The sequence below is a fragment of the Phoca vitulina genome, unplaced genomic scaffold (genome assembly GCF_004348235.1).
Source record: "Phoca vitulina isolate PV1807 unplaced genomic scaffold, GSC_HSeal_1.0 scaffold56, whole genome shotgun sequence".
Classification (NCBI taxonomy): domain Eukaryota; kingdom Metazoa; phylum Chordata; class Mammalia; order Carnivora; family Phocidae; genus Phoca; species Phoca vitulina.
Window position 1 is genome coordinate 10,095,222 of NW_022589759.1, and position 25,520 is coordinate 10,120,741.

Sequence of the window (25,520 nt, forward strand, 5' to 3'; positions counted from 1 at the left end):
AGGCTGTCAAATGACTCCCTCCTTAGTCTTCCCTAGATGAGAAAGTCTTCATGACCAAACTGCTTGTAAGGGTCATGCAGCTCTGTCGTCTGTTCTTGTTGATTGTCAAGGTCTCTTTTGCTTTCTGAGGAGCTGGGACGATGTGGTTTCTCTTCCTTCTTATTCTGTGTTTATCTCTCCCAAAGATGTGTGGAGTGCCCGTGGCATGCAGGACATGCCATGGTTGGTGCAAAGCAGGGTGTCCCAGCCCTGCCATGAAAGTTACCTGCAATATACCAGACAGACGGAAACCAGAGCATTGCAGAATGAAATCTGAACCAGATTAGTAATGTCCAGTAAGGCCACATTCCAGAGAGTAGTAGAGCCACTCACCTCCAGATCCACCGAGGAGCTTTCTCAGTGACACTGGTGAACACCCCCCCGCCCCCCACTCCTTTGGTGGGAAAATTGAGAGGGGAAGCCAAAAGGATGACTGGTTTTAGGGCCACTTGACCCCAGCCTTCATTTCTGGAGATCTGAGTTTACGGGTATTCCTGCATGTTCTTTGGATCCATCTAAATGCCAGGAAAAGATCATTGCCAAGACGTTAGGATCTACCTTAAGCCAGCTCAGAAGTATTTAGTTCTTAAGAGCCCATTATTTGGGCTGCTACCCTACTCTCCCCAAAAGTCATATCCTCTCTGGAACCTTTCTTTTTTTTCAACTTTATTGAGGTATAATAAATAAAATTGTAAGATATTTAAAGCCTATAACATGATGATTTGATATACATTCACAATCCCCCCCATTGAGTTAGTTAACACATCAGTCAGCTCTCATATATATTCATTCATTTTATTTTTGTGAAAACATTTGAGTTCTACTCTTAGTAGATTTCAGTTAAACAGTACAGTGTTTCTGGAACTTGTCCTGAATCCAAGTAGCATGTGTGGTTAAGAGCGAGCAAAGGCTGTGTGGTCAGATAGCCCTGAGATACAGAGAGGTTAAAAAAAGTACCCAGCAAATTGAGCTGTGTGAGAGGTAGGATTTTGCAGATAGAATGTCTCGTACAGTGTCTGCTACATAGAAAACAACTCTTCCTTCAGGTAGGGCAATAAAAGATGGGGAAAGGGGAAGAAGGAGAGAAATTCCCCAGCCTCTATTGATCATGATTAACCACTTGGATTAATTAATAAGTGTTGAAACATAGATTATAAGACTGCTTATAAAAATTGTGTGCATTTATGAGCATTTGGACATTTAATTTTTTGAAATTAATACTAAAATATAGACAGTCGGCCACGGTAAACATGTCAACCATTTTGATACTTACACATTGTTTCAAAAAAAAAAAAAGGTGTTTTGGAAGTCTATGCCCTACTGAGAATGGGCACAGACATAAATTAGAACAGAATGGGCTTATACCTCCCAAACCAGTGTTGCATTGGGAACCACTGTACTCTGGTCTTTTGAGATTTGGGCTGTTGAAGTCATTAAGTGTTTATTTCAACGGACATATTTTTAATTAGCCAAATAAATAGGTTTCCTCAGTATGTCATTGATACCTTTGAAGAGCTGCTAGGATTGCCTCATCATACCAGTACAGATGGTTATGCTTTAAGTACCCCGAGGAAGGAGTCAATTCATCTCTGTGTCAGTAGCTTAAACCATTGCACATGGTCAAAGCCATGTTAGTTAATGCTGTCTCGGAGCCAAATTTGGTTAGCGTAAGTGAAAGCAAAGGATAATTCGTTTTCAGCCTACTGGAGTATTTGAAGAAGTAGCCCAATATCCCAGGCTAGGAAAGAGATAAAAAGCCAGGCAATTTTAAGAACTGCTGCAGAAGGATTTTTTTAGACCTTTCTTTCTAATCCATCCTTATCAGTATGACTCAGAAAGCCATAGAGACTGACAGTACATGGAGACTCTACCTGCCTAGTGGAGGTCAGGGGTCACCGGGAGAACTGGTCTTTGCCCAGTGATGCTCCTGTGTGTACCTCAGGCAGGATACTCAGTGAGCATCTGGAGGGATCTGCCATATTCTCCAGAAAGTCAACTTCACTTTTTTTCTCCCAGCAGCAACCTCCCATTTATTCTCATGGCCAATCAGAGTGTCCTTTTCCCCATGCTGCTGCTTTTTTTCAGTAGAAGGCAGGTGGATAAGAGATCGGGTCTTCAGGATGGACCAAGGCTGGGTTTCACATTTAACCTGTGAACATGTGGATGAGAAGTTAATGGGTCCAAAAGGGTCATTGAAGAGGAGCAGTCTAGGAACTTCCTCTCTACCTTCCATCTGTCTTTCCCATCCCCATCAACAGAAACCAACAAACAACTCAAAGTTAAAACCTGGAACCTTTGGGTTAAGCAGCTCTCCAAGGTAGAAAAATCCATGCTTTCTCCTGTCTTTAAATATCTTCAGTTACATTTGCAAGAATGTCATTAATATGTCTCTTTGCCAGTCTAAGCTTTGTGTAGTCCTTTCATTATTTTCTCAATAAACAGAATATTTATGCCACCTCCCAGAATTTCAGGTCCAACTGAAGGGGAAAATTATAATACCAACACACTACCAGAAAACGGCATGACTTCTCTGCTTTGTTCCCTCAAATAATCAAACGGAATAGTGATAATAATAAACATGTACTGGATGTTTCTCTGTGCCAAGTGCTGTTCTGAACACTTCAGAAGTATTAACTCTTCTAGGCCTCTGAAAATCCTCAAAGGGAAGTGATATTATTATTCCCATTTTACAAATCAGGGACTGGAGTATCTGAGCCGTTTGTAAACTTCTTCAGGAGTAAGGGAAAGGATGAAAGAGTCACTTAACCATCACAGAATTGAAAAAACTTCGTGGCTCTTGGCTTCATGGTCCCTTCTCTCTCTCTCTCTTTTTAAAGATTTTATTTATTTGACAGAGAGAGAACACATGCACAAGGAGGGGGAGAAGCAGAGGGAGAGGGAGAAGCAGGCTCCCCACTCAGTAGGGGAGCCCGATGGATGCAGGGCTTGATCCCGGGACCCTGGGATCATGACCCCTGGGGTCATGACCTGAGCCAAAGGCAGATCCTTAACTGACTGAGCCACCCAGGTGCTCCAGTGGTCCTTTCCCTTGCCAGGCAATTTGGGGATATTGATAGTATCTGATGAAATTTGCACTGAGTGGGCTTTACAGTTTTTTGAAGGAAGATTACTGTGTATATGAATCTGGAAATCCTAAATCTTCTCCTAAATCATATTTGTGTTATGAGGCTAGTTGATGGTAATATTGCTATCAGTGAATGAATGGGAAATGCCAGTTTTGTGTTGACATGTACATTTTTGTTTTTTTTTCCTCCCAAAGTGTAAGAGATTTTTTCCCCCTCTGACAGTAATAGGGAATCCTGAATATATATTTCTTTTTTTCAAAAGGCATGTCTACGTGTGAGGGCCTGTGCAAGTTGTCCTTTAACCCCCGCCCCCACGCATGTATAGATGCAGATGGGAGAAAATTCTATTTCGGTGTCTTAGAATTATATGCTTTGTAGAGAACCGAGGATCTTATCAGCGTCTGGATGCTCTCGGCATACTGTCAGATTTTGTCTCCTCAGCCTGATCTCCGGTCCAAATAGTTCTACTTGTTCTCATCTCGAACCTAGTAAATCCATAATCTCAAGCCTCCAATTTCCTTTTGGAAAGTCACTATGGCTCTATGTTTTATGTTAATATTTACTGAGGAGTTGACAGCTTACACGTTGCCTGATAAATAAATACTCACTTATTTGATCAGTAAGAAGCCCCATGTTGGGGATCCTTTTATTTCCATTTCACAGGTAGGGGAAAAAAAAAACAACCAGGAGTTGAGAGTGCTTAAGCCCAGCTAGCAAGCAGTCGAGCTTCAAGTTTACCTCTAAACTGTTGGGTTTTTCCTAAAGATTTATTTATTTTAGAGAGAGAGCAGGGGGAGGGGCAGAGGGAGAGAGACAAGCAGACTCTGCACTGAGCACAGAGCCCGACATGGGACTCGATCCCACAACCCTGAGATCATGACCTGAGCTAAAATCAAGAGTCGGATGCTCAACCGACTGAGACACCCAGGCACCCCCTGAACTGTTGTTTTTATGTTGAGCATTTCCTTTACTTCATTGTCTTTGTGCCATTCTATTTTATCTTAATTTTTATCACTTCTTCACACGGTTCTAAAACATCCTCATGCTGATGGTTTTCCTCTGTTAGAGACTTTCCTCAGCCTTTCTCAATCCCTAGTCCTTCGCTTCTCTGATGCTTCCTTTCTCCTCCTCCAATCCCTGGACCATGGATTCCTGTCTCATAAGGACTGCGTACACTTCCTTAAGCTTTTCGCTCACTCTAAACTGAGATTTCTTCTTTGTGGTATCCTCGTACACGTTGGGCAACAAATCAGTTAGTTATTCTTTAGTGCTATTGTTTGGGCAAAATAGGAGTTTTTTTTTAAAAAAGAATGTGACATCTTGCCTAAAGTTGCAGTGGTTTTTTTTATCGTTATTTTTGGCAATGGGTAAAAAATTAAAAAGTGAAAAATCAATGGATTTTTGGTAAGCACAAATATATATCTTTGCCAATATTTTCTCCAGCCAGCCTCATGGGGGCTATTTTGTTGTTCTATTAGCCTTTCCTAAAAAGAGAATTAGAAGGTTGATACTGACCTTGGGTGTTCTTTTTTTTTTTTTTTTAATTTTTTTTTTAAATTACTTCAAGACCTTTCTTTAAGATATATCATCTCACTTTTAGCAAACATCATTAACCCATTGAATCGGTTTTTGATTATTTAATAGGGACAAGTGTTGGGATACAGGTCGCTCAAGACAAGGACCTTGTCCTTTCTGGAATCTGCAGTCTCCCTTTTTCTGTTAAGTCTAAAGCCTTTAATAGCATTTAAATATGACCTAGGGGGAGAGTGTTTTAAAGGGCAGTTTCCTGAAGTATGATTTATACCCTCCATGAGTCCTTGATGTATTATTTGACCATTGAAATCTGAAATAGGAAACAACGACTAACAGAGTATATCATCTTATAGTCTCTCCTTTCTAAAAGTATGAGGTGGTAAACTATGATCTGCATAGAATATTGAGTCTTGGTCTGTATCCATTGCATCTTTAAGTTTAGCAGTTAAATTATGTGACTGGGTTTCTAAGTCTTTGAAACTGGAGAAGGTTGACACTTAATGTGGGAATAGTATTCCGTCCAGAAGGGGGGGTAGCCAGGCCTTTATCTCTGGCTCCCTCTCTCTTCTGAGAGAGAGGAGGCCCCTTGGGTAGGGAGTTGGGAACAGCTCTCAGTGTAGCAAACCCACCTCCCCAGGGACTTGAGGCCTTTCCTGTCCTTCCCTAGCCTAGGGGAAGCCTCAGCGCATTGTCAGACTCTATCCCCTTCTGGTAGGCCACTGGGTCTCTGTCCCCTCCTGCTCCCCTCACCAGTTCCCCCCCCCCCACCATGAGCCAAGAAGGGGCTCTGGTCTCCTGGAAATGCCATCCTCAGGAAAGCCTCCCATGATCTCCCACTCTCCTCATCCTTGTTTTCTCTCATAGAGCACTTTGTTTCTTCATACTTTGCCCAAAGGAATATTCCATACCCATTTGTGATCTTACTTAATCCCGGCCTCCCGCATTTAACTGGAAGCCACATGAGACCACCACTCCATCTTCCTCACCACTGTTGGAGCCAGAATGTTGCGTGTGTTCAGTAACTCAAGATGCTTCACATATTCTCCAAATAAACAGATGGCTCTTTTTGGAGGTGCTGGGTTTGGATTTTTAAACTATAAAATGTATTTATTTGGTCAGACTCCAATGTTTTTTGTCAAACTCAACCCAAAAAAGAATGTTTCTTCCTTAATATCCGGCATTGTAAAATTCTTTTTTTCGTTTTGAAGAATTGTTCTAGATTTTTGTCCTTGTCACTCTGAACTGAAAAAGAGAGGGCCGTGTGGGGCCAGTGTGTTTGTCCCGATATAGGGTGACAATTCTTTTTTTTTCTGTCTTTTTTTTTATGCTTTCTCAACACAGAAGCTTTCGCTGTGCCTTTGAGTTGCTTAAGGTGCTCAAGAAACAGGGAGAGTAGAGAAAAAGTTTCCCAACCGGTTAGTCCAGTTTAGGCACTTAAGTGGCTTAAGCCTTTGATATTAGTTTAACCAAGTTAGGAAGTTAGTAAGGCAGGAGGGCTTTCATGGATAAATCACTGCTTTTTTTTCCCCCCCTTTAACTGTTCACTCTGTCTGCTGGGGACTGTTAATGGTGTCTTTTGTCTTCACGCTTGTGGAAGAGGTGGGGGCCCTGGGAGGCCAGGGTTCACATCAGAGGGACCCCATTCTACCTGTGCTTCCAACTGAGATTTCCTCACAGGGTGGTCGTGAGGTTCAAATAAAGCACCCCCAGGAGTGCTCCGGGCTTCACAGCTGGACTCGGGAAAGAGTGCCTGGTTTTTCATGTATTTGAACTTGTTGCTTCTCACCTCTGGTCTCCTCCTCTGCTGTGGAGGGAGGACGTGCTCCTAGCGTGTCCTCAGCAAGCCTGCGGTCAGAGATTCTTTCATTCCCTTATTCCACCAACATTTGTAGACTAATAAACAAATGTCGATTTGCTGATAACGTGTGACACACAGCAGGGTTGCCGGCGAGGCTCTAGCTGTCACAGAGCGTATGGTGGGGGGAGGGTGGCATTTTGTTTGTTTCTGTCACTGTAGATAGACATGAGCAAAGAAATGGTGGCGTCAGAGCATTTGGAAGTAGGGGAGAAACAGGGCCATGAGTGTAGTTTCTTTGAGGGGAAGGTGACAAAGCAGTGAGCAGCAGAAGCCAAGCAAGTCAATGGGAGCAGGAGATCAGAGGTCAAAGAAAAAGTGTGCAAGAGTGTGTGGGGGAGGAAAAATCATTTTCCCTTTACCCTACTAGGTTCTTGGCTCAGACCTCCCTGTAATAAAAGACAGATCAACGGGAGAAAACAAAGATGTTTAATAACATGTATACCTCCTGCATACATGGGAGGGACCCAGGAAAACTTAGGTATCTCCCCCAAAAGGCCCAAGACACCACCCTAAATACCATCTCCAGCTAAAGACAGAAGATGTTGAGGGAGCAAGTTATGGGACCTTATCAGGCCAAGTGCAGTCAGCAAGGGTATGGTGGTTAGGCAGATTTAAGTCCACACCTTCTCCATTGAGAAGAGTTTCCAGATCTTTGGTCATCTTCCTATTCCTGGTACACAGAGGAAGATACTCTTACATATGGAGATTTCCTTTATAAACATAAACGTCTCTTAGAGAAGGGTAACTTCTCTAGGTTTTCAGAGCTTCTCCTGTGTGGGCTGATTCTTTCCTTTTTTAAAGATTTTATTTTATTTTATTTGACAGAGAGAGTGAGCACAAGCAGGGGGAGCAGAAGGCAGAGGGAGAGGGAGAAGCAGGCTCCCTGCTGAGCAGGGAGCCCAATGTGATACAGGGCTGGATCCCTGGACCCTGAGATCATGACCTGAGCTGAAGGCAGCAGATCAGTGGACTGAGCCACCCAGGCACCCCTGTGTGGGCCGATTCTTAAAAATAACCAGCTCAAGATATCCTTGTGCCAAAGAGGCATATTTTGGGGTGGCAAATTCTGCTCCCCTGCAAGTAAGAGAACATAGCAGATTCAAGAAGTGAAATGCCCTGTAAGAATGGTGAGGAGGAAGGGAGAGGCGACAGATAAACTGCCCAGCTCCACACACAGCAGGTTATGCAGGGGCCTGTGGGCCAGGAAAAGGGGTTTGGATTTGAGATCAATACCAGAGTGCATGGGAAGAGTTGATTACCAAGGACAAGGACTCTGGCCAGTGTGAGGAGACCATATGAGAGGAGGCTTTGGGAGACTAAACAGAAAGTGTCCAAATGAGGGATGAAGACCTCTACCAGCATGGCCCTGGGCTGGGTGGGGAAGGGCGGGTTGCTCTGAGAGCCAGCCTGAAGAGATGATGGACAGGATTTCTAGATTGTGGAATTTTACTTGTCTGAATTTTTATCTTGCCAATCGATTTCTCTTCTTCCAGAATCTCCCCTGAGAACATGAATGTGAACAGTTCTGTTGACTTGCTGTGTGCCTCTGTTCTTTACGCCAACCCCTGGCACAGGGCTGCTAATTAGGGCTCAGTGGGAGTTCACCGAGCCAAGGAAAACATCTGTCTGTGTCCTAGTTCTAGATAATAGGTCAGTGCTTCAAGTCAATAAGGCAGTCTTTCCGAAGGCAGCACCCTCCTGAAGGGGGAGGAAAATCAGGACCAAACCACATGTTCTGGGACTTCTTTTAAGAATGAGGAGCTGAACCCTAACAGCGGGCCCACATGAGGCCTGGGCACAGAGCCCATCTGCAGCAACCCCTCCAGCCCCAGGTGGGTTAAGAGCCGGCGCCTGTGTTCCCACAGTAGTCTACGCTCGCCCCGACACCCCCTTAGCATTTGGTAGCATCCTTGAATTTTTAGGTGTCTGGCTCCCCAGCAGAGCACCTCCTCTCTCTGTGTATCTCCTGCGCAGTTGTGTGCCTCGCACTTCCCTGGCATTCAGTGACTGTTCATTCAATCAGCCGTCCTCCTTAGCCACCTAGGTTGCTGTAGGTGAGAGTGTGTAAAGGGCTTCGTCAATGGTTATTCTCTCTCCCTTTGTAAGGTAGTCAGGGAGGGGAGGAGTGTCCCCATTTTGCTCATGAAGAAGGGAAGCCCTAGAAGACTGGCCCGCGAAGCCCTTGGTGCATGGCGATAGTCACCAGAGCAGTTCAGCACTGAAGGTCTGATGCATGAGTCACAAGGATAGAGATCCGGTTTTTGATGGTGCGGGATTCTGCCTGGGAGTGAGGGAGTCTGTGTGTGCATTTCAGATCCCCGCGGGTTTCTGATGTTCTGCAACGGTTAAGAGTGGCCAGCCTCATTCTTAATCTCAGGAAACAAACTGAGGGTTGCTGGAATGGGGGGGGGGGGGGGAGGGATGGGGTGACTGGGTGATAGACACTGGGGAGGGTATGTGCTCTGGTAAGCGCTGCGAATTGTGCAAGACTGTTGAATCTCAGATCTGTACCTCTGAAACAAATAATGCAATATATGTTAAGAAAGAAAAAAAGAAGAAGAAGAATGTAGCAGGAGGGGAAGAATGAAGGGGGGGAAATCGGAGGGGGAGAAGAACCATGAGAGACGATGGACTCTGAAAAACAAACTGAGGGTTCTAGAGGGGAGGGGGGTGGGAGGATGGGTTAGCCTGGTGATGGGTATTGAGGAGGGCACGTTCTGCGTGGAGCACTGGGTGTTACGCACAAACAATGAATCATGGAACACTACATCTAAAACTAATGATGTAATGTATGGGGATTAACATAACAATAAAAAATTAAAAAAAAAATTCATACCCTAAAAAAAAAAGAGTGGCCAGCCTCTGTCAGTGCTTCTCAGATTTTCATAGACACACACATCACATGGGGATCTAAATAAAATGCAGACTCTAATGCTGTGGATTTGGGGTGAGACCTGCGTCTGCATCTCTAACAAGCTCCTGGGTGGGCTGAAGCTGCAGGGCCAGCAGACCATACTTGCTATCCCAGGGTCCGGATGTCCAGGACCTTCTGAACCAAATGCAAGAAGAGAGAGGGCGGAGGTGTGGAAGGGAAGGCAGGGGTGTGTTGCGGCTGAAGTATCAGGTACAAAGATACACACTTTGTGCCATGAACTTGGAAAGCGAAATTGTGATTGGATGGGCTTGCCGAGTCCCCTGTTATAGCTGGGGCACGGGGGTTCAAGAGCGCCTGGCTCCAGCGGTCCTGAAACAGACCAGGTCTGGCCACTTGCCACTGACAGAATCCAAAGACAGAGGGACGAGTTGTGGGGAAACAAGAAAGGCCATTTATTTCAGTGAGGCCAGCACCAGGAAGACAGTGGACTCACATCTCAAAGGCTGTCTCCAAAGTGCTGAAAATACTTCCAGGTTTATGTCAGGAAAATGTGGAGCAAAGGTTAGTGGGTACGTGCAGGTGGGCAGTGAAGGTCAGGTCCGTCATTGTCTTGGGGTCAGTCACATGGGGTCTTGCTGGCTCGGGGGAGTCACTCTTGCTTGAGGAGGTAGTTTCAGTTTCATCCAGGGCTGTGTTGCCCCCTGGGGCTTTTGCCTGAGTTAAGAGATAAGCCGGAAAGAACAATGGAATCAATTAGAGTGTACAGACTGAGGTCAAAGTGGAGGGGGTAGAAGTCCCGATTCACTCTTTCTTCTCCATTTAGCAGATTCTGTCGATTACACGTGGAGATGACCGTGACCACTCTCCCCGCTCCGCCACCTATGCTAGTCCTGTTATTTAGCACTTGTGAAACCAGGATGGAATGTCATAGTTTTTCCTGCCCATGCTATGGGTCCCTTGAGGGCCGGGCTGCTATGAAGCAGCCCCCTCCGTCCTGTGTTTGCCGCTGTGTCCCCCTTGTCATAGATGCAGAGGCTCCAGGACGACACGTGGCTCTGCCCTCAGGCACAAGAGTCCTTACGCATCACGATTAGTAGTGAAGAGTCTGGAACTGTAGCTAAGGGCACTGCTTCTGAGGGTAGAGAGCTCTGGATGCCCCAAACTCTGCCTCTTTGGCATAAGGATTATTTTCAGCTGATCGTTTTTAAGAAACAGCAGACATAAGAAAAGCTCTGAAAACCGAGTAGAAGTTACCATTTTACCTTCGCAAGGGAAATCTCCATTTGTGGGGGTGCCTCCCTCTCTGTGCCAGGAACAGGAGGGTGACCAAATCTCTAGCAACTTGTCGGTGCAGAAAGCCAGGCCTTAAATCTGCATATCAACCATAGCCCTTTTTTCTGTGCTTTTCCTGGTAACCTTGCATGACTGCCCTTCCCCCGCCCCCATCACCACCTCAACATCTTCTATCTTTCCCGGGAGACAGAATTTATAAGGTGGTGTCTTGGGCCCTTTTGGGGAGTTACTCAGTTTTCCTGGGTGACTCCCATGTTGAAGGAAGGTATACATGTTATTAAACATCTGTTTGTTTTTCTCCTGTTAATCTTTTATTACAATGAGGTCTGAGTCAAGAACCTAGAAGGGTAAAGGGAAAATTATTTTTTCCTTCCCTACAATGCCAGTGCTAGCTTTCCTACTTACTATCTTAGCCTCAGTTTTGTCTTCTGTAAAATGGAGGTATTTTACAGTATTGTACTGTTTATGGTACATATGAAACATACAGTATTGTAACTGTTTATGGTACATATGAAATAGATAATGGACGTCAATTACTTAGCACGGTGCTAACAAAGTAGCACACAGGAGGTAGCCATTAAACAGTTGTTGAAAATCACCACGTAAGAAGGGATTGCCTGGAACCATTAATGTTTTCTGTGTGTTTGGCTCTTTAGTCAGGTCTGATAAGGACACGAAAAAACGAATTCCTCATTTCACCGTTACCTCAGCTGCTGGCCCAGGAACATAACTACAGCGCACCTGCCGGACACCATCCTCACGTACTGTACAAAAGGACAGCTGAGGAGAAGGTCCAGCATTGCCATAACTACCCAGGCTCCAGCAGGCATTATCCCGGGCACTCCCCAACTCACACTCCCCATGCGTCTTGGAGTCAAGAAAGAGAGCATCACCACCCAAGGTTGCAAAAGCAGCATTTTTGTGGACGACGCAAGAAATGTATGTAAGGAAACTTTTTCTTACTCTGTTCTCATGTGGGCCCTCGGCAGGCTTTCTTGAGTGTGGTCAGGTGTGCTGACTCTGCAGGTTAAAATGGGGCTACCCTAAGCACTCCCTGAAATTAGTCTTGGAGATGGACCAACATTCATCCCTGTCAGGCAAAAACTGGGTGATCAGTTCTCAATTCTTCTAGGTTAAACTAGGAAAAGTCTTGATATGCTTTTGTTTATTTTAGTCACGGGTCCCTATATTATCTTGGTTTCTGTGCTCCTGAGAAAGGTACCCAGTCTTCCAATAATGAAGGAAATCAAAGATGAATCCTCAGGGGTGGTTGGAATGTTTGTTCCTTTTGAGCTCTTGAAGGATAGCTTCACAGGAAATGAGAACATTGGCACCTATGTGGAGGTGGCAGTGAGATACAGGTTTGTGACCCAGGCACATGGTTTGTGACCCAGGCACAACCTTCTGCACTTTGTAGACCAGCGGCATCTAATAGAAATGCAATGTCAGCCCCACAAGTAGTTTTAAGTGTTCCAGTGGCCACATTTAAAAAAAAATTAAAGATAGGCAAATTAGTTTTTGTAATATATTTTATTTAACCCGATAAATTATAAAATATCATCTCAATATGCAATCAGTATACCAACTTATAAATCGGGTATTTTATATTAAGTTTTGGAAATCTAGTCATTGTTTGACACTTAGAGCACAATTCCAATGTAGACAACAAATTCTCATCAGAAATACTTTATCTGTATTTGGATTTCATAAAATTTAAGGTTAGAAAAGTAGATTTACATATTCATGCTGTTCCAGACTTACTTGTTTTTCAATCACCGCATCAAGGTCTGCTTTCTTAATTTAAATGGAAATTAAAATTAAAACTTCAGTTTCTCCACTGGCACCAGACACATTCCAAAGGCTCAGTAGCCATGAATGGCAGGCGAGTGCCGAGGTGGACAGAGCAGCCAGATGGTGGTTCTACCCAAGAAGAAGGGGTACCGGTATCCCTGAGCTGTTGATTGGGAGCAATAATGAAATATCATGTTTGTACCATTTTAATTGGTCTTTGGGGCTTGGGGTGTTAACAGAAATATCCTCTTTAAGGAACATCAATTTAGCACAGATTTATGATAATAGTGATACTAATAATAGTGGTGCTGTCCATAGTGACCGTGATATGTATTTGATAGATATATCACAGCTGATCTTTAGAGCAGCCTTATGATTGGTGTTATGGGTATTATGCTCTTTTCACTGATAAAGAAACTGAGACTCAGGGTCACTTATCAAAGCGGCCAACTTGAGGTTTTATATCTAACTCTACATAATTTAATTTTTTAATTTCACTCTGTGGAGAGTTATAATGACTTTACTGTTATGACTGTACTAGTTGTTGAAGTATTGAAATAACTCTCTGTTAGTATTACGTTTCCAAATGCCCTGTTCTCTCCCAGCAATCCTTGGACTTGTCCCTCCCCATTAACTGAAGGGATCATGCCTGGCCCAACATCCTGACACTGCCAGGTGTCTTTCTCAAAGGCCATGGCCAATATCCACTCTGTTAAGGTGGTGCCTGCACCTTACCTCTTGTGAAATATTTAATATCATTTTAAATACCACCCCTGACTATGCTATTTCCCCAAAAACTAACTCAATATTGGGTCCAAGAGTCCTTATTGAGCACTTATTTTGTGCTATATTCAAGTTTGTGTTGATGAAACAAGGATGTTAGAGATGGACAGTGTTTTGTAGGACGTATATTTCTAAATTTTATTTAGAAAATAATATATAAAGTGTTATGAATTCAGATGCAAAGAATAATGTCTCTTTCTGCAGTGTTTAGAATAAAATAAAATGAGCATTATCTGTTTTTAAAGACTATTCGGACAAAATTGATTTTTGTTGACCTGCTGTACTAACTAGATTTGTAGTTTGTGTGTGTGTGTGTGTGTGTGTGTGTGTGTGTTCGTTCGTTCCACTTGTTAGGGTATTTTTGAGTTGTTGAGTCTATCCATCTACCAACTTCTTTGAATGAATCTTTCTCTACCACAAACTAGGAGGAAAGCCCCAGGACAAGCACCGAAGTCATCATTTATCAGTAGATCTGTCAAGTGTTGGTTATGGACTCTCTCCCTGCCCTGTTTAGATTTCTTTCTACCTCACCCAGATGTTCTCCACTGATAATCCCCTCCAAATGCTCTTATGTTCATTGTAGATGCCCCTAAGCCTCCCACGGAGGATACCTATCTCAGGTTTGATGAGTATGGGAGTGCAGGGCGACCCAGAAGATCAGCTGGAAAATCACAAAAGGGCCTAAATGTGGAAACCCTTGTGGTAGCAGACAAGAAAATGGTGGAAAAGCACGGCAAGGCAAATGTCACCACGTACATTCTCACGGTCATGAACATGGTAAGGGAGTTTGTTAGGACTCCAACACTCTGGATCTCCAGAACAGCCAAAAATCACAGAATATCCTTGTATGGATTGAATAGCAGCTATAGTCACATAATTTTATTGGAAAAAAGTTGAGTTTTGAGGAAATTGCTTCATACGTACATATACATATATTCAATTTCGTAAAATTGAAGTCTGCATACCTATAAATCTGTCTGATTAATACACAGAGTTTTGGAGATTTTTAGATTTTGTTTATTTTCATTTGATTTCAATTGTTCCAACAGGTTTCTAGCCTATTTAAAGATGGGACCATTGGAAGTGACATAAACATTGTTGTGGTGAGCCTCATTCTTCTGGAACAAGAACCTGTAAGTGCCAAACTTCACTTATTTCTTAATGCATTCTGCCGTTCAGGAGGTACCTGGGTGGCTCAGTCATTAAGCGTCTGCCTTTGGCTCAGGTCATGATCCCAGGGTCCTGGGATCAAGCCCCACATCAGGCTCCCTGCTCAGTGGGAAGCCTGCTTCTCCCTCTCCCACTCCCCCTGTTCCCTCTCTCTGTCAAATAAATAAATAAAATCCTTAAAAAAAAATACATTCTGCCATTCAGGATCTACTTATTGAATACCTACTGTGTACCGATCCATGAACTAGTCATTAGAAATTCCATCTTGAAAATAGGCTGACCCTGTCCTCAAAGAAAGTACAACCTAATAGGGTTATATATTCAAATAACTAAAACATCACAAAATAATTTTATATATATATATATATGTACACACACACACACACATATATATATAAAATACATGTATCTATACAATGGCATAGATATGATTAAATATGTATATATAGTATAAATATTACATTATATATAAAAATACAAATATTATGTAGGCTTTACAGGGAAGGGGCATTTGATAGTAGATTTAAGGGTCAGTTGGATCTTGCACGTTGGATATGCTGGGTAATTGCAGGTAGATTTAAAAAGATATTTTGAAAACATACTGAAAATAAGTCGCCAGAAAATTCTTGTAGTAAACCTGCTGTCTCCCCAATACCATCTTAGGTACTACAGGGAATAAGTAAGGAATATTTAACTGCCCTTGCATTGATTACCTTGAGGTGCAAGACACAGGCATGGAGTAAATCATAAAACCAGAACATATAATAAAGTGTTAAATGCATGGCACTCACGGCTTCTAGTGTTTTGATGCTGTTTGAAACTGTATTTTTCTGAGGTAGAGATTACCAGGTTTTTTAAGTCCCCTGTGGCTTCTCCTCTTCATCCGTTACCCCAGTAATTAATGTACAAAGCAAGGAGTCCGAGACAAGACAAAAATTAATCTCATCATCCAGGTGTGTACGGCTGCAGAGGTTAACCTGTCAAATTGCTCTTGGAATTTTAGGAAGGTAGAAAGGAGGGTGTGTGTCACTGGGAGACACGTTTGTCTTTAACCTACCACTTATACTTTGCCCAAGGATATTGAAGCCGGAGGCATCCTAATTCACGGATAATTAAAGACCTACTCTAAAAACCCTCAACTTGACCCAGGTCAATAGTTTTAAGCAAAGATTTGTTAAATATCTTAAAGCTAGGTCCTATCTTACCCCCTCAGAGTCTTATAATTATTTATTTATACATCTGTTCAGTGAGCTTTCTTTTTATTGATTGATGGATGGATTGATTTTAATCTGTGACGTGGCAAGCCCTTTGCTGGAAATTTTGACATAGGGGTAAATAAGTTGTGGTCACTACCTTCCTCATGCCGTATTGAAGAAGGCATTGAACTTTATCACTATTAACTTATAATTAGGTTCTAAAAACTTTAACAGTTTTATAAAGGTGGTACTAGCATGAGATGAACACAAATATTCCTAACTGATGTCAGGTTATTATTATTTTTTTTAGAAATAGAACCAGTCATAAAGTATACTACTAAAACTCTGTAGTTGCTTTAAATATTGTGAGAATTTACCTGAAATAGTTTTAGGGTTGTTTTTTTTTTTTTTTTAATCAGTTGTCTCCAACCTTAGCTCAAGTGTTTTCCTCTACTGACCTTTCTCCCTAGAAATGTGTTTCTGTGTTTGCTTGTACAAATGGAATAATTCAACGTTCTCACCTCTGACAAATTCACACTCTGATTTGTGTGGGTTTCCCATAGGGAGGATTATTGATCAACCACCATGCAGACCAGTCTCTGAATAGTTTTTGTCAGTGGCAGTCTGCCCTCATTGGAAAGAATGGCAAGAGGCATGACCACGCCATCCTACTCACGGGATTTGACATTTGTTCCTGGAAGAATGAACCATGTGACACTCTAGGTAAGGTATGAATGGGTGTTTCACTCACACCTGTGAAAACTGTCTACTGGGTGGGTGGCCCTAAGGATCCTTAATAAGAAGACCTAATATTTAAATTGTGGAGTAGTTATCTTCACTGTACCCTGTGGTGAATATTGTTCTATTTAACTCAAGTCAGGGTGGAATGGTGAGCTCATTTCCTTTATTCGTTCTGTATTTTTCTTTATTAACTCTATTGATGATCATTGAGGTGAATTGTTTAACTAGACGAGTTGTGATTTATTCCATAAGCCCAACTGGGGCTGCTGAAGAAAATTTGATCTCCCTGGTGCCTCACTGTGCCCTTGGGTAGCATAGACGTGCATCCTTTAGAAAGTTACTTGACCTTTAAAGGACTCAGCTGTTCTATATTTGCACGAGACAATGAGTAAGGACTGTATCTTCCACATCTATACTGTATTTTCTAGTATATTCCATTGCATACAGTAAGAAATCAACAGTTTGTTTTTTTGATGAATTAATGCTCCTCTAGCTCAGTGTCAGTGGTGGTGGTGCTAGTGATGATATATGCCTCCACATTAAGTTGCTCAGATTATCTCACGGACCACATAGCAGCAAAGTGGATGCAGTCCATCCACAAGCGTGTATTTAATACTAACTGGGTACATACTCTTGTTCTGCATGGGAGGACCCCAAACTGGGAAGAAAGACATTTAACGCTATAATGTGGTTCAAGATAGAATCAAACACTGGCTAGAATGATTTTATAGCTGCTCTTAGAAGGAAGTAGTTTTTGAAAACAGAAGCATTTGTCACATTCTAGTGAATAGGAAAAAAAATGCATTTAATCTGTTCACATCGTTCAGACCTTTTCATGTTGTCTGCTTCAGAAAAAGACCAGGATGTATGTTCTCTTAGAAAATATACCTTGAGCTTTAATGCTAATAGTGCTGTTAGGTGGATATTTTGCATTGGTTTAATTGAGATAAGGCATATAAATGTCCTGCAGCTTCCTGTTCTGTATGTAAAATGGAAAATACAACAGTCATAGTGACTTTACAGGGTTGGGAGGAGGATCTGTTGATGACAGTATCTTTTAAAAGGAAAGAAAATGTTAAATTCTGCATTTATCTGGGCAGGACAGATAATCCTATGCCTTTAGTGCTTCCCTGCAAAAAAATTAAGTACGTGAATCAATTAAACTGAAATTAATTATGTTAACCAATGAAACTAAGACTGTGCGGAACATTTTGAAGCCGTAAGAAATGGTCAGGTATCTGTATGCATGCCCTTTGGACTAAAACTTGAAATTGCTCTCTCAATAGGGTTTGCTCCCATCAGTGGAATGTGTAGTAAGTACCGAAGTTGTACCATCAATGAGGACACGGGGCTTGGCCTGGCCTTCACCATCGCTCATGAGTCAGGGCACAAGTGAGTGATTCTATGAAAACCAGTTGGGTGATTCATTGGCATCCCCCTAATGATAATTGTTGGTCTAGTCAGAATAGATAGGCTAAATGTTGGGTAAAGCTCAGAATCGTACCTGACAATAAGGAGAGCTCCCTCAGTAAAGGCGTGTCATCGTGGGTGTTGCTTTTTTTAAACAACAATGTTTCATAGCTGCACAGAAATCCATTGTGGGTATAGATGGACTGCAAGTCATCTAATGGACCCCCTGGTCTTTCAGGAATGTCTTCCATGGTCTGCTGCAGTGAAGATCGTTTTAGTTCATTATACCGAGGAAGTAACTGGGCAGACGTGTCAATTCCCAGAATGTAACGGCATGTTAATCGTTCAAAGGCTTTTGGCGCACACACTGGATATTCTTGTACCTGGTGTCATTGCGTGTACTTAGTATTCTCTTCCCTGGTGTTAGTAAATCTTTCTCTTGTGAGAATAGAGTTCGAAATGAGGAATGAGAAACCTGAGAGTAATGGGCCGAATTTGTAAGGCATGAAATCTGGTGCCGATGCAGTTCTGTAGAGGCTTTTCAAACATTCCTTGAACAGTAGCATCCACATTGGAATCAGCACGCTGCTTAACAAAATGACTGTTTCACAGGGCAAGCTCTTTGGATAGATGGGTTTAGGCGTGTTGGCGTGTGTGTCTCATATTCAGCATTTATGTTGAATGCTCATTCTGACTTAAAAGCAAAATCATCTCCGCAACTGTAATTTATATTTGAATATTTTGGTGCTAGTGTCTCTTATGAGCAGATTATCTTCAGGGAATTTGAATCCTGGTATGTGCACAGCCGCTTTCTTAGCAAGGTATGAATGAACCGATTTTATTGTGAACACCGGTACAAAAATGCCTGTTAAGCACAAGGCCCCTTTGTACAGAGCAGGAAGGAAATATGAATGTCAAACATATGTCTAAATGCGTTTTTTTTTTTTTTTTTTTTTTTTTTTTTTTTACCTATCACCTACTAACCGTGAACTTCCTTATCACAGTTTCACAACTGGTGGGAAGAAAAAAAAAATGTGGTACTTGAAATAAAAGAATTTGAGTATCCCATCATTTTAATTTAGCTTAGATGTATTGACCAAAAGTTTCTCGTCCTTAAAATATACAGCAGACATACCATTCTTTGATTTTGTGGCCAAGACATAATAGAGCAAAGCCCTTAGCATTTTTTAGAATTTTCTATATTAATTTTACAACACTACAGTTGACTCTTTTTTCTTAAAAAAAAAAAAAAGATTTATTTATTTTAGAGAGGAGTGTGCAAACAAGGTGAAGGGGCAGAGGAGAGGGAGAGAGAGAATCTCAAGAAGACTCCACGCTGAGTGCACAGCCCCACGCGGGGCTCGATCTTACGACCCTGAGGTCATGAGCTGAGCTGAAACCAAGAGTTGGACACTTAACTGACTGAGCCACCTAGGCTCCCCTACAGTTGACTCTTAAACAACATTGGTTTGAACTATGTGCGTGCGGGTCCACTTAGATGTAGATTTTTTTTTTTTGGTAAATACAATATAGTACTTTAAATGTATTTTCCTGGGACTCCTGAGCTTGAGTTGGCTCAGGTCATGATCCCAGAGTCCTGGGATTGAGCCCAGCATCAGGCTCTCTTCCTCGGTTAGGAGCCTGCTTCTCCTTCTCTCTCTGTTGCTCCCCCTACTTGTGCTCTCTCTCTCTCTCTCTCTGTGTCAAATAAATAAATAAAATCTTTTTAAAAAATTAAAAAAATAAATGTATTTTCCTTATGATTTTCTTAATATTTTTTCTCTAGCTTACTTGATTGTAAGAATATAGTACATAATACATGTAACATACAACACATGTATTAATTAACTTTAAGTTATTGGTAAGGCTTCCAGTCAACAGTAGGCTATTTGTAGTTAAGTTTTGGGAGAGATAAAAATTATACTTGAATTTTCAGCTGCAGGTGGGGAGGGTCAGTGGCCTTAACCCGTATGGTATTCAAAGGTCAATTGTATAGAGTAACTCATTTTTTGTCTTTGTTTTTTCTTACAATTGTGATAACTCTGTCTCTCACTTGGGTTCATTGATTGTCAGTGTATCTTCTTCCTTTGATTATCATTTGGAAAATGGCTTCACAGAAAGCTTTCTGTTTTCTTCTATTTCAGCTTCGGCATGATTCACGATGGGGAAGGCAATCCCTGCAGGAAGGCTGAAGGCAATATCATGTCTCCCACACTGACAGGAAACAATGGGGTGTTTTCCTGGTCTTCGTGTAGCCGGCAGTATCTCAAGAAATTCCTTAGGTAAGACAAAAAAGAACAGGGGTATTCCCGGGGCGGTGACCTCAAACAGTGCTCAACAGCTGTTTAAAATAAATATTCAATGGCTTGATAATGGTGATGGTGATAGTGATGATGGGGATGGTGCTGGTGATGATGGTGAGGATGGTGCTGGTGATGATGGTGGTGGTGGTGGTGGTGATGAAGGTGGTGCTGGTGATGATGATGATGAAGATGGTGGTGGTGGTGGTGGTGATGGTGAGGATGGTGCTGGTGATGATGATGAAGATGGTGGTGGTGATGATGATGGAGGTGGTGGTGGTGATGGTAAGGATGGTGCTGGTGATGATGATGATGGTGCTGGCGTTGATGATGATGATGGTGCTGGTGATGATGGTGGTGGTGGTGGTGCTGGTGATGATGGTAATGGTAATGATATTGTCATCATTACTGCTATTGAAAAAATACATTGAAGGTCTAATACCCGTGCTAAATGCTCTGCACCTGTTGCCTCATTCAGTCCTCTCTGGCAATCCTATTAGGATCCTTAGTCTCTGGTTGAGGAAACTGAGTGTTAGGGAGGTTAATTGTATTGCTTAATGTACTACCGCTGGTAAGGTGTAGACATAAGACTCACACTTAGGTCGGGTATGACTCCAAGATCTATGCTTATAACTCTCTCCCCTTTATGACCTCCAGAGGTTGCTAGATATACTCTTTACTGTGATTAAGTATTTTAATCTGATCAATAAATTTGGTCATAAGAGTATTAAAAATGCTAAAATGGTGTGCATGTTTTATAATGAATGGAATATTGTCTTGCTTACCTATTTTGTTTAAAATAACCATGAGCTCGTTTTATGTCCAGAAGACATCCAAAGGGGATGATAGCTATATAAAATCCGTTTGATAACTCAAACTAGTTGTCATTAGTAAAATGGGAGTTAGGAAGGTAGCACTCTGTGATTCATATTCAGTGATGAACCCAAAGTTGGAACCCTTTGAAGTATCCTCTCTTTTATTTAGCAACAATATATATTTGACCATTGTAATTATAATAGCACTCTAGTTTGTTATGATGTATCTTATAATGCTATGTTGACTCATAAGAACACTCAAGTTCTAATCCCATTTCCCTTTGACCAAATGTTAGGGAAACTAACAAAATATCTTTGGGAATTGATAATATTGATACTTTTTTTCTTAAATTGTACTATTGCATATGATTTTCAAATGTTTACAGAATTAGTAATACACACAGGCAAAGCTGATTAAATATAAGGTGTTTAACCAAATAATACCCCAAAGAACAGTAAGAAATTGAAAAACCTTTTGCTAATGATAAGTTTTATCAAATAGAAGATTGTCTTATTATAAATTTATTATTTGGGGCTTTGAAATTATCTTTTCTATCTCATGTGAGAATAGAATCAATAAATATAAATCAAGGTCAACTTAATACAGATTGAATTTCTGTCATTAATATGATACAATTAAATGTTTTGGGATGATGATAACAACAGTTGACTTTGAATGCTTATTATTGCTGGGTTGAGCATATTGCATTTTCTTGTTGGATCTGTTAAACTCTTAATGGACCTCATTGTCAGTAATGAGGTATATTAGAGTTGCTCTTGGTCTCATGGTTGATTCAGATTCCCATCTGTCTGCCTCCAAAATCATACTTAACCACCATGCTCTTTTACCTCTCATTGATATCATAGTTTAGCTATTTAATTTAAATGGACAGAAGGTGCTATTTAACAATATCCACCATCCAGACTGATTTTTTTTTTCTTAACACATCCCAGTTGAGCACACTTTGGGGAATTATTCTGCTTATTGCCCCAGTGCGTCCTTTCTCCTGATACTTTCAAAAACCTAATTTATTTTTTGCTTGTAAAGATTATTTAAGGTAAAGTACATCTTTGACCACTGCCCCATTATTTATAAAAGATGCAGCCTGACTTTCAACTCCATGAAGACAGGTACCAGCTCTGTCTAGTTTATTTTGTACCTTTAGCACTTAGCCTGGTGCTCAGCACACAGTAGGCACCCCAATAAAAATCTGTTGAATATTGTTGAATACCATTGTTGGGGAGAGTTTTCAAATATATTGACCTTTCCCATCTAGCTGGCCAAACCAAACCACTTGGAGAGCTATGACTTCCAGCTCCAGGTGAAACGTTCCGTAGCTGTGTAAATTCCATCTTCTTAGACAGGACAGGACTCACTCTCTGGAAAAAACAAATACCCACTTTAACATTCAGTATTACCTATATCTTCCGCCATGCTATGCTTTTCTTCATGTGAGTGCATTCAGAGGCGTATTGCTTTACGTGGAAAGATCACAGATAAACACGGGAATTAACGAGGCTGTGTTTCCGTGGCAGCACACCTCAGGCTGGCTGTCTGGTGGATGAGCCCAAGCAAACGGGACAGTATAAATATCCGGACAAACTACCAGGACAGATTTATGATGCTGACACACAGTGCAAGTGGCAATTTGGAGCAAAAGCCAAGTTATGCAGCCTCGGTTTTGTGAAGGTATGTTTGCTTGTGATCTCAAACTTACATTAAGATTCTGCAATGTGTCTGTGTCCCTAACAGAAATCTAAACATTTGGTTTGCAAAGGCCAAGGGTTAGAGTCTGGGTTATCTCTAAAATGTCAGTTGTTTGGCATGATAATTAAGTGGCGATTTTACTGTCAGTGAATTATCCGGGCTTATCCCCCATAGACCATGCCTGGTTTAAATACCATCCGACTGCATCCGTGGGAGAAAATCCCTCCTGGGTTGATGAGGATTTCATCACAAGTAGTAAATCTGGGTAGAGTCACATTTACCTACTTCTCATCATTCTGATTATTATTGTTGTGTTCATATTCCCTTTTCACGTGATACGTTGAAAAAGCATCACCACCTCAAAATATATACCTATGCCTTTATGGAATATGAAAACTACCCTTGACAGCCAACTTTTTTGAGTGTCCAGTCTTCCCTTCAATATTATGAGAAACATTGATGGGAAAAGCAAAGGTCCAGGATGTAGAAATGGGAGAAACATTGGACCAGTTGGTCCAAAACTCCACCACTGACCATCTCAACATCAATACAAAGTGGAATCAGTTTTAAGTTGTTCTTCCCTACTATCCAGAGAGAGAAAGGTGGAATTCCTAGGTATCTGGAAACTGGGAAATGACAAAGTTTTGTAGCTCCCTTTCCCTAGTCTCTTCCTGTTCTTCCCCTTTTCCATCCCTCCTCTTGTCTGTTCCTCCTTCTGCGGCAGCCCCATTGAGGATAACACTGCCCCTCCCACCGCCCCCGGCACTTGCCACATGAGCCTCTGTTCCACAGAAGACATCTTTTTTTTTCTTTTAAGGTTTTATTTATTTATTTGACAGAGAGACACACAGCGAGAGAGGGAACACAGGGGGAGTGGGGGAGGGAGAAACAAGCTCTCCGAGGAGCAGGGAGCCCGATGTGGGGCTCCATCCCAGGACCCTGGGATCATGACCTGAGCCAAAGGCAGATGCCCAGCGACTGAGCCACCCAGGCACCCCGGGGGGGCATCTGGGTGGCTCAGTCCTTTAAGCACCAGACTTTTTTTTTTTTTTAGAAGGCATCTTCTTAGAGACTTACTTTACTTCTCCTCAGTCTTCACAAAGACCTTTTGAAAGGAGAATTATCATTTTTTACATGGAGCTCAGAGAATGTGTATTCCATTTGCCCAAAGCCTCAAAGCTTTTAAACCTGTCCATCACATTGATGTTAAGCTTCCTTCTCTCCAGTTAATAGGAGTGTTTCCTAAGCCTCAGTCATGAACATCAACATTCAGTCATTGATAATTACCTTCATTCTTTGTGCTGTATCTCTATATTGTTTTTTTTTTTTTTAAGATTATTTATTTATTTATTTGAGAGAGAGCGCGCGCCCAGGCAGGGAGGCAGAGGCAGAGGGAGAGGGAGAGGGAGAAGCAGGCTGTCCGCTGCGCAGGGAGCCCGATGCGGGACTCAGAACCCTGAGATCATGACCTGAACCGAAGGCGGACGCTGAACCAACTGAGCCACCCAGGCGCCCTGTATCTCTGTATTGTTATTCACGTGTTGCTTTTCTAATAAATCAGCTCACTTAAAAATACATGAGTCCAGTCCTAATAAATAACCACGAAATCACAGGTTTTGATATGGGATCACATATTTTTCTAATGCTCTTTAAATGTATGACTATCAGAAAAGTTTACCCACACACCATCTACAATTTTTTTGGTGTATCCTCCATGGTACATGGACTTTACTTTGGCAAATGCTGGTGTATCGTGTATAGATTAATAAATGTACGGCTGTTTCTAATTGCCTGTTGATGTGCTTGGCAGAAGTCAGTGGACGTTCGCTTTGCGGACAAAGTTTGCCTAACTCTATCTCCTCTTCCCTTCATTCCTAAAGGTTTCACTAGCTTATGCAGTCATTAATCAAACATTTTTTAAGCGCTTACTCTGCGGCAAATGCACAATTGCTAACAAGTTTGATTTTCTTTAGAAATATAAAGAAAGTTATAAAAATTACTAAGATGCCTTCAGGATCAGACATTCATCAAACGTGTGGGGTGCCTGTTCCGTGTACGACAGTGTGCAGGGCTCAAACAGCCAGTCTTCGGTGACAGATATTTTTCTGGAACCATACCATATTTTCGAGAGACAGCACCTCAGTCTGATGGTCTCCCTTGGGGAGTGGAGCAAAGGGAAGTGGGAATTGCAGACTAGAAGACTGGCTAGAATGAGGAAGGCACAGGGATGGGAATGCCTGGAGGGGCGGGGAGATTTGCTTAAGGGAGAGGTTTGAGATGACCATGAGGTAAGACAGGGAAGGTGGTGGATACCAAATGCGGAATGTTTCCCCCCACAACCTAGGGGGCGGAAGATACCTGTTTGTAACCAACCATGGCGTTACCGCTGAGAATCACAGATAGTTCCTGCCTGGCCCTACGTGGGAGGAGTTTCCTAAACAAGCAAACCTCCCATTCGCCCTGCTGGTCTGGACAGTGTAGACCCGTCTCCGGCAGCACAGGGAAAGGATGGTGTTTGTTTTCAGAGTCTTCACTGTCCTGTCATTGCTTTCCCTTACAAACCTATTCTCCTCCACTGCCTACTTTTTTTGAACTTTATGCCTCCTGGAAAGGTAGTTTTGCGTAATAGTTAGAAGAGCAAAAAAAAGAAAAAAAGGAAAAAGGAAAGAATTCTCAAGTGTCTTTGAAACTAGCGATGCAATTGATCATCAGCATCCCCTGGAACTTGTTATAAATGCAAATGATTAAGGCTCATCCCACCCTAAAGAATAAGAAGGTTTGGGGGTAGGACTTGGCAATGCTTGAACAGGGGCTCTGGGTGATATTTGGATGCACGCTCAGGGTTGGGAATTGTTGAATTAGGCAGTCTTCAGTTTTACACACACACACACACACACACACACACACACACACACACACACA

General features: G+C 42.1%; 1 protein-coding gene across 1 annotated transcript in view; it reads left to right on the forward strand.

The window, feature by feature from the left end:
- Positions 1–25,520, forward strand: part of ADAMTS18 (ADAM metallopeptidase with thrombospondin type 1 motif 18) — a 141,474-nt gene that overhangs the window by 55,953 nt on the left and 60,001 nt on the right. The window contains exons 3-9 of the mRNA XM_032389809.1: positions 11,341–11,623; positions 13,842–14,035; positions 14,308–14,391; positions 16,188–16,347; positions 17,652–17,757; positions 19,920–20,057; positions 22,427–22,580. Coding sequence (XP_032245700.1) covers positions 11,341–11,623; positions 13,842–14,035; positions 14,308–14,391; positions 16,188–16,347; positions 17,652–17,757; positions 19,920–20,057; positions 22,427–22,580 — 1,119 coding nt within the window. The remainder of the gene's footprint in view (positions 1–11,340; positions 11,624–13,841; positions 14,036–14,307; positions 14,392–16,187; positions 16,348–17,651; positions 17,758–19,919; positions 20,058–22,426; positions 22,581–25,520) is intronic.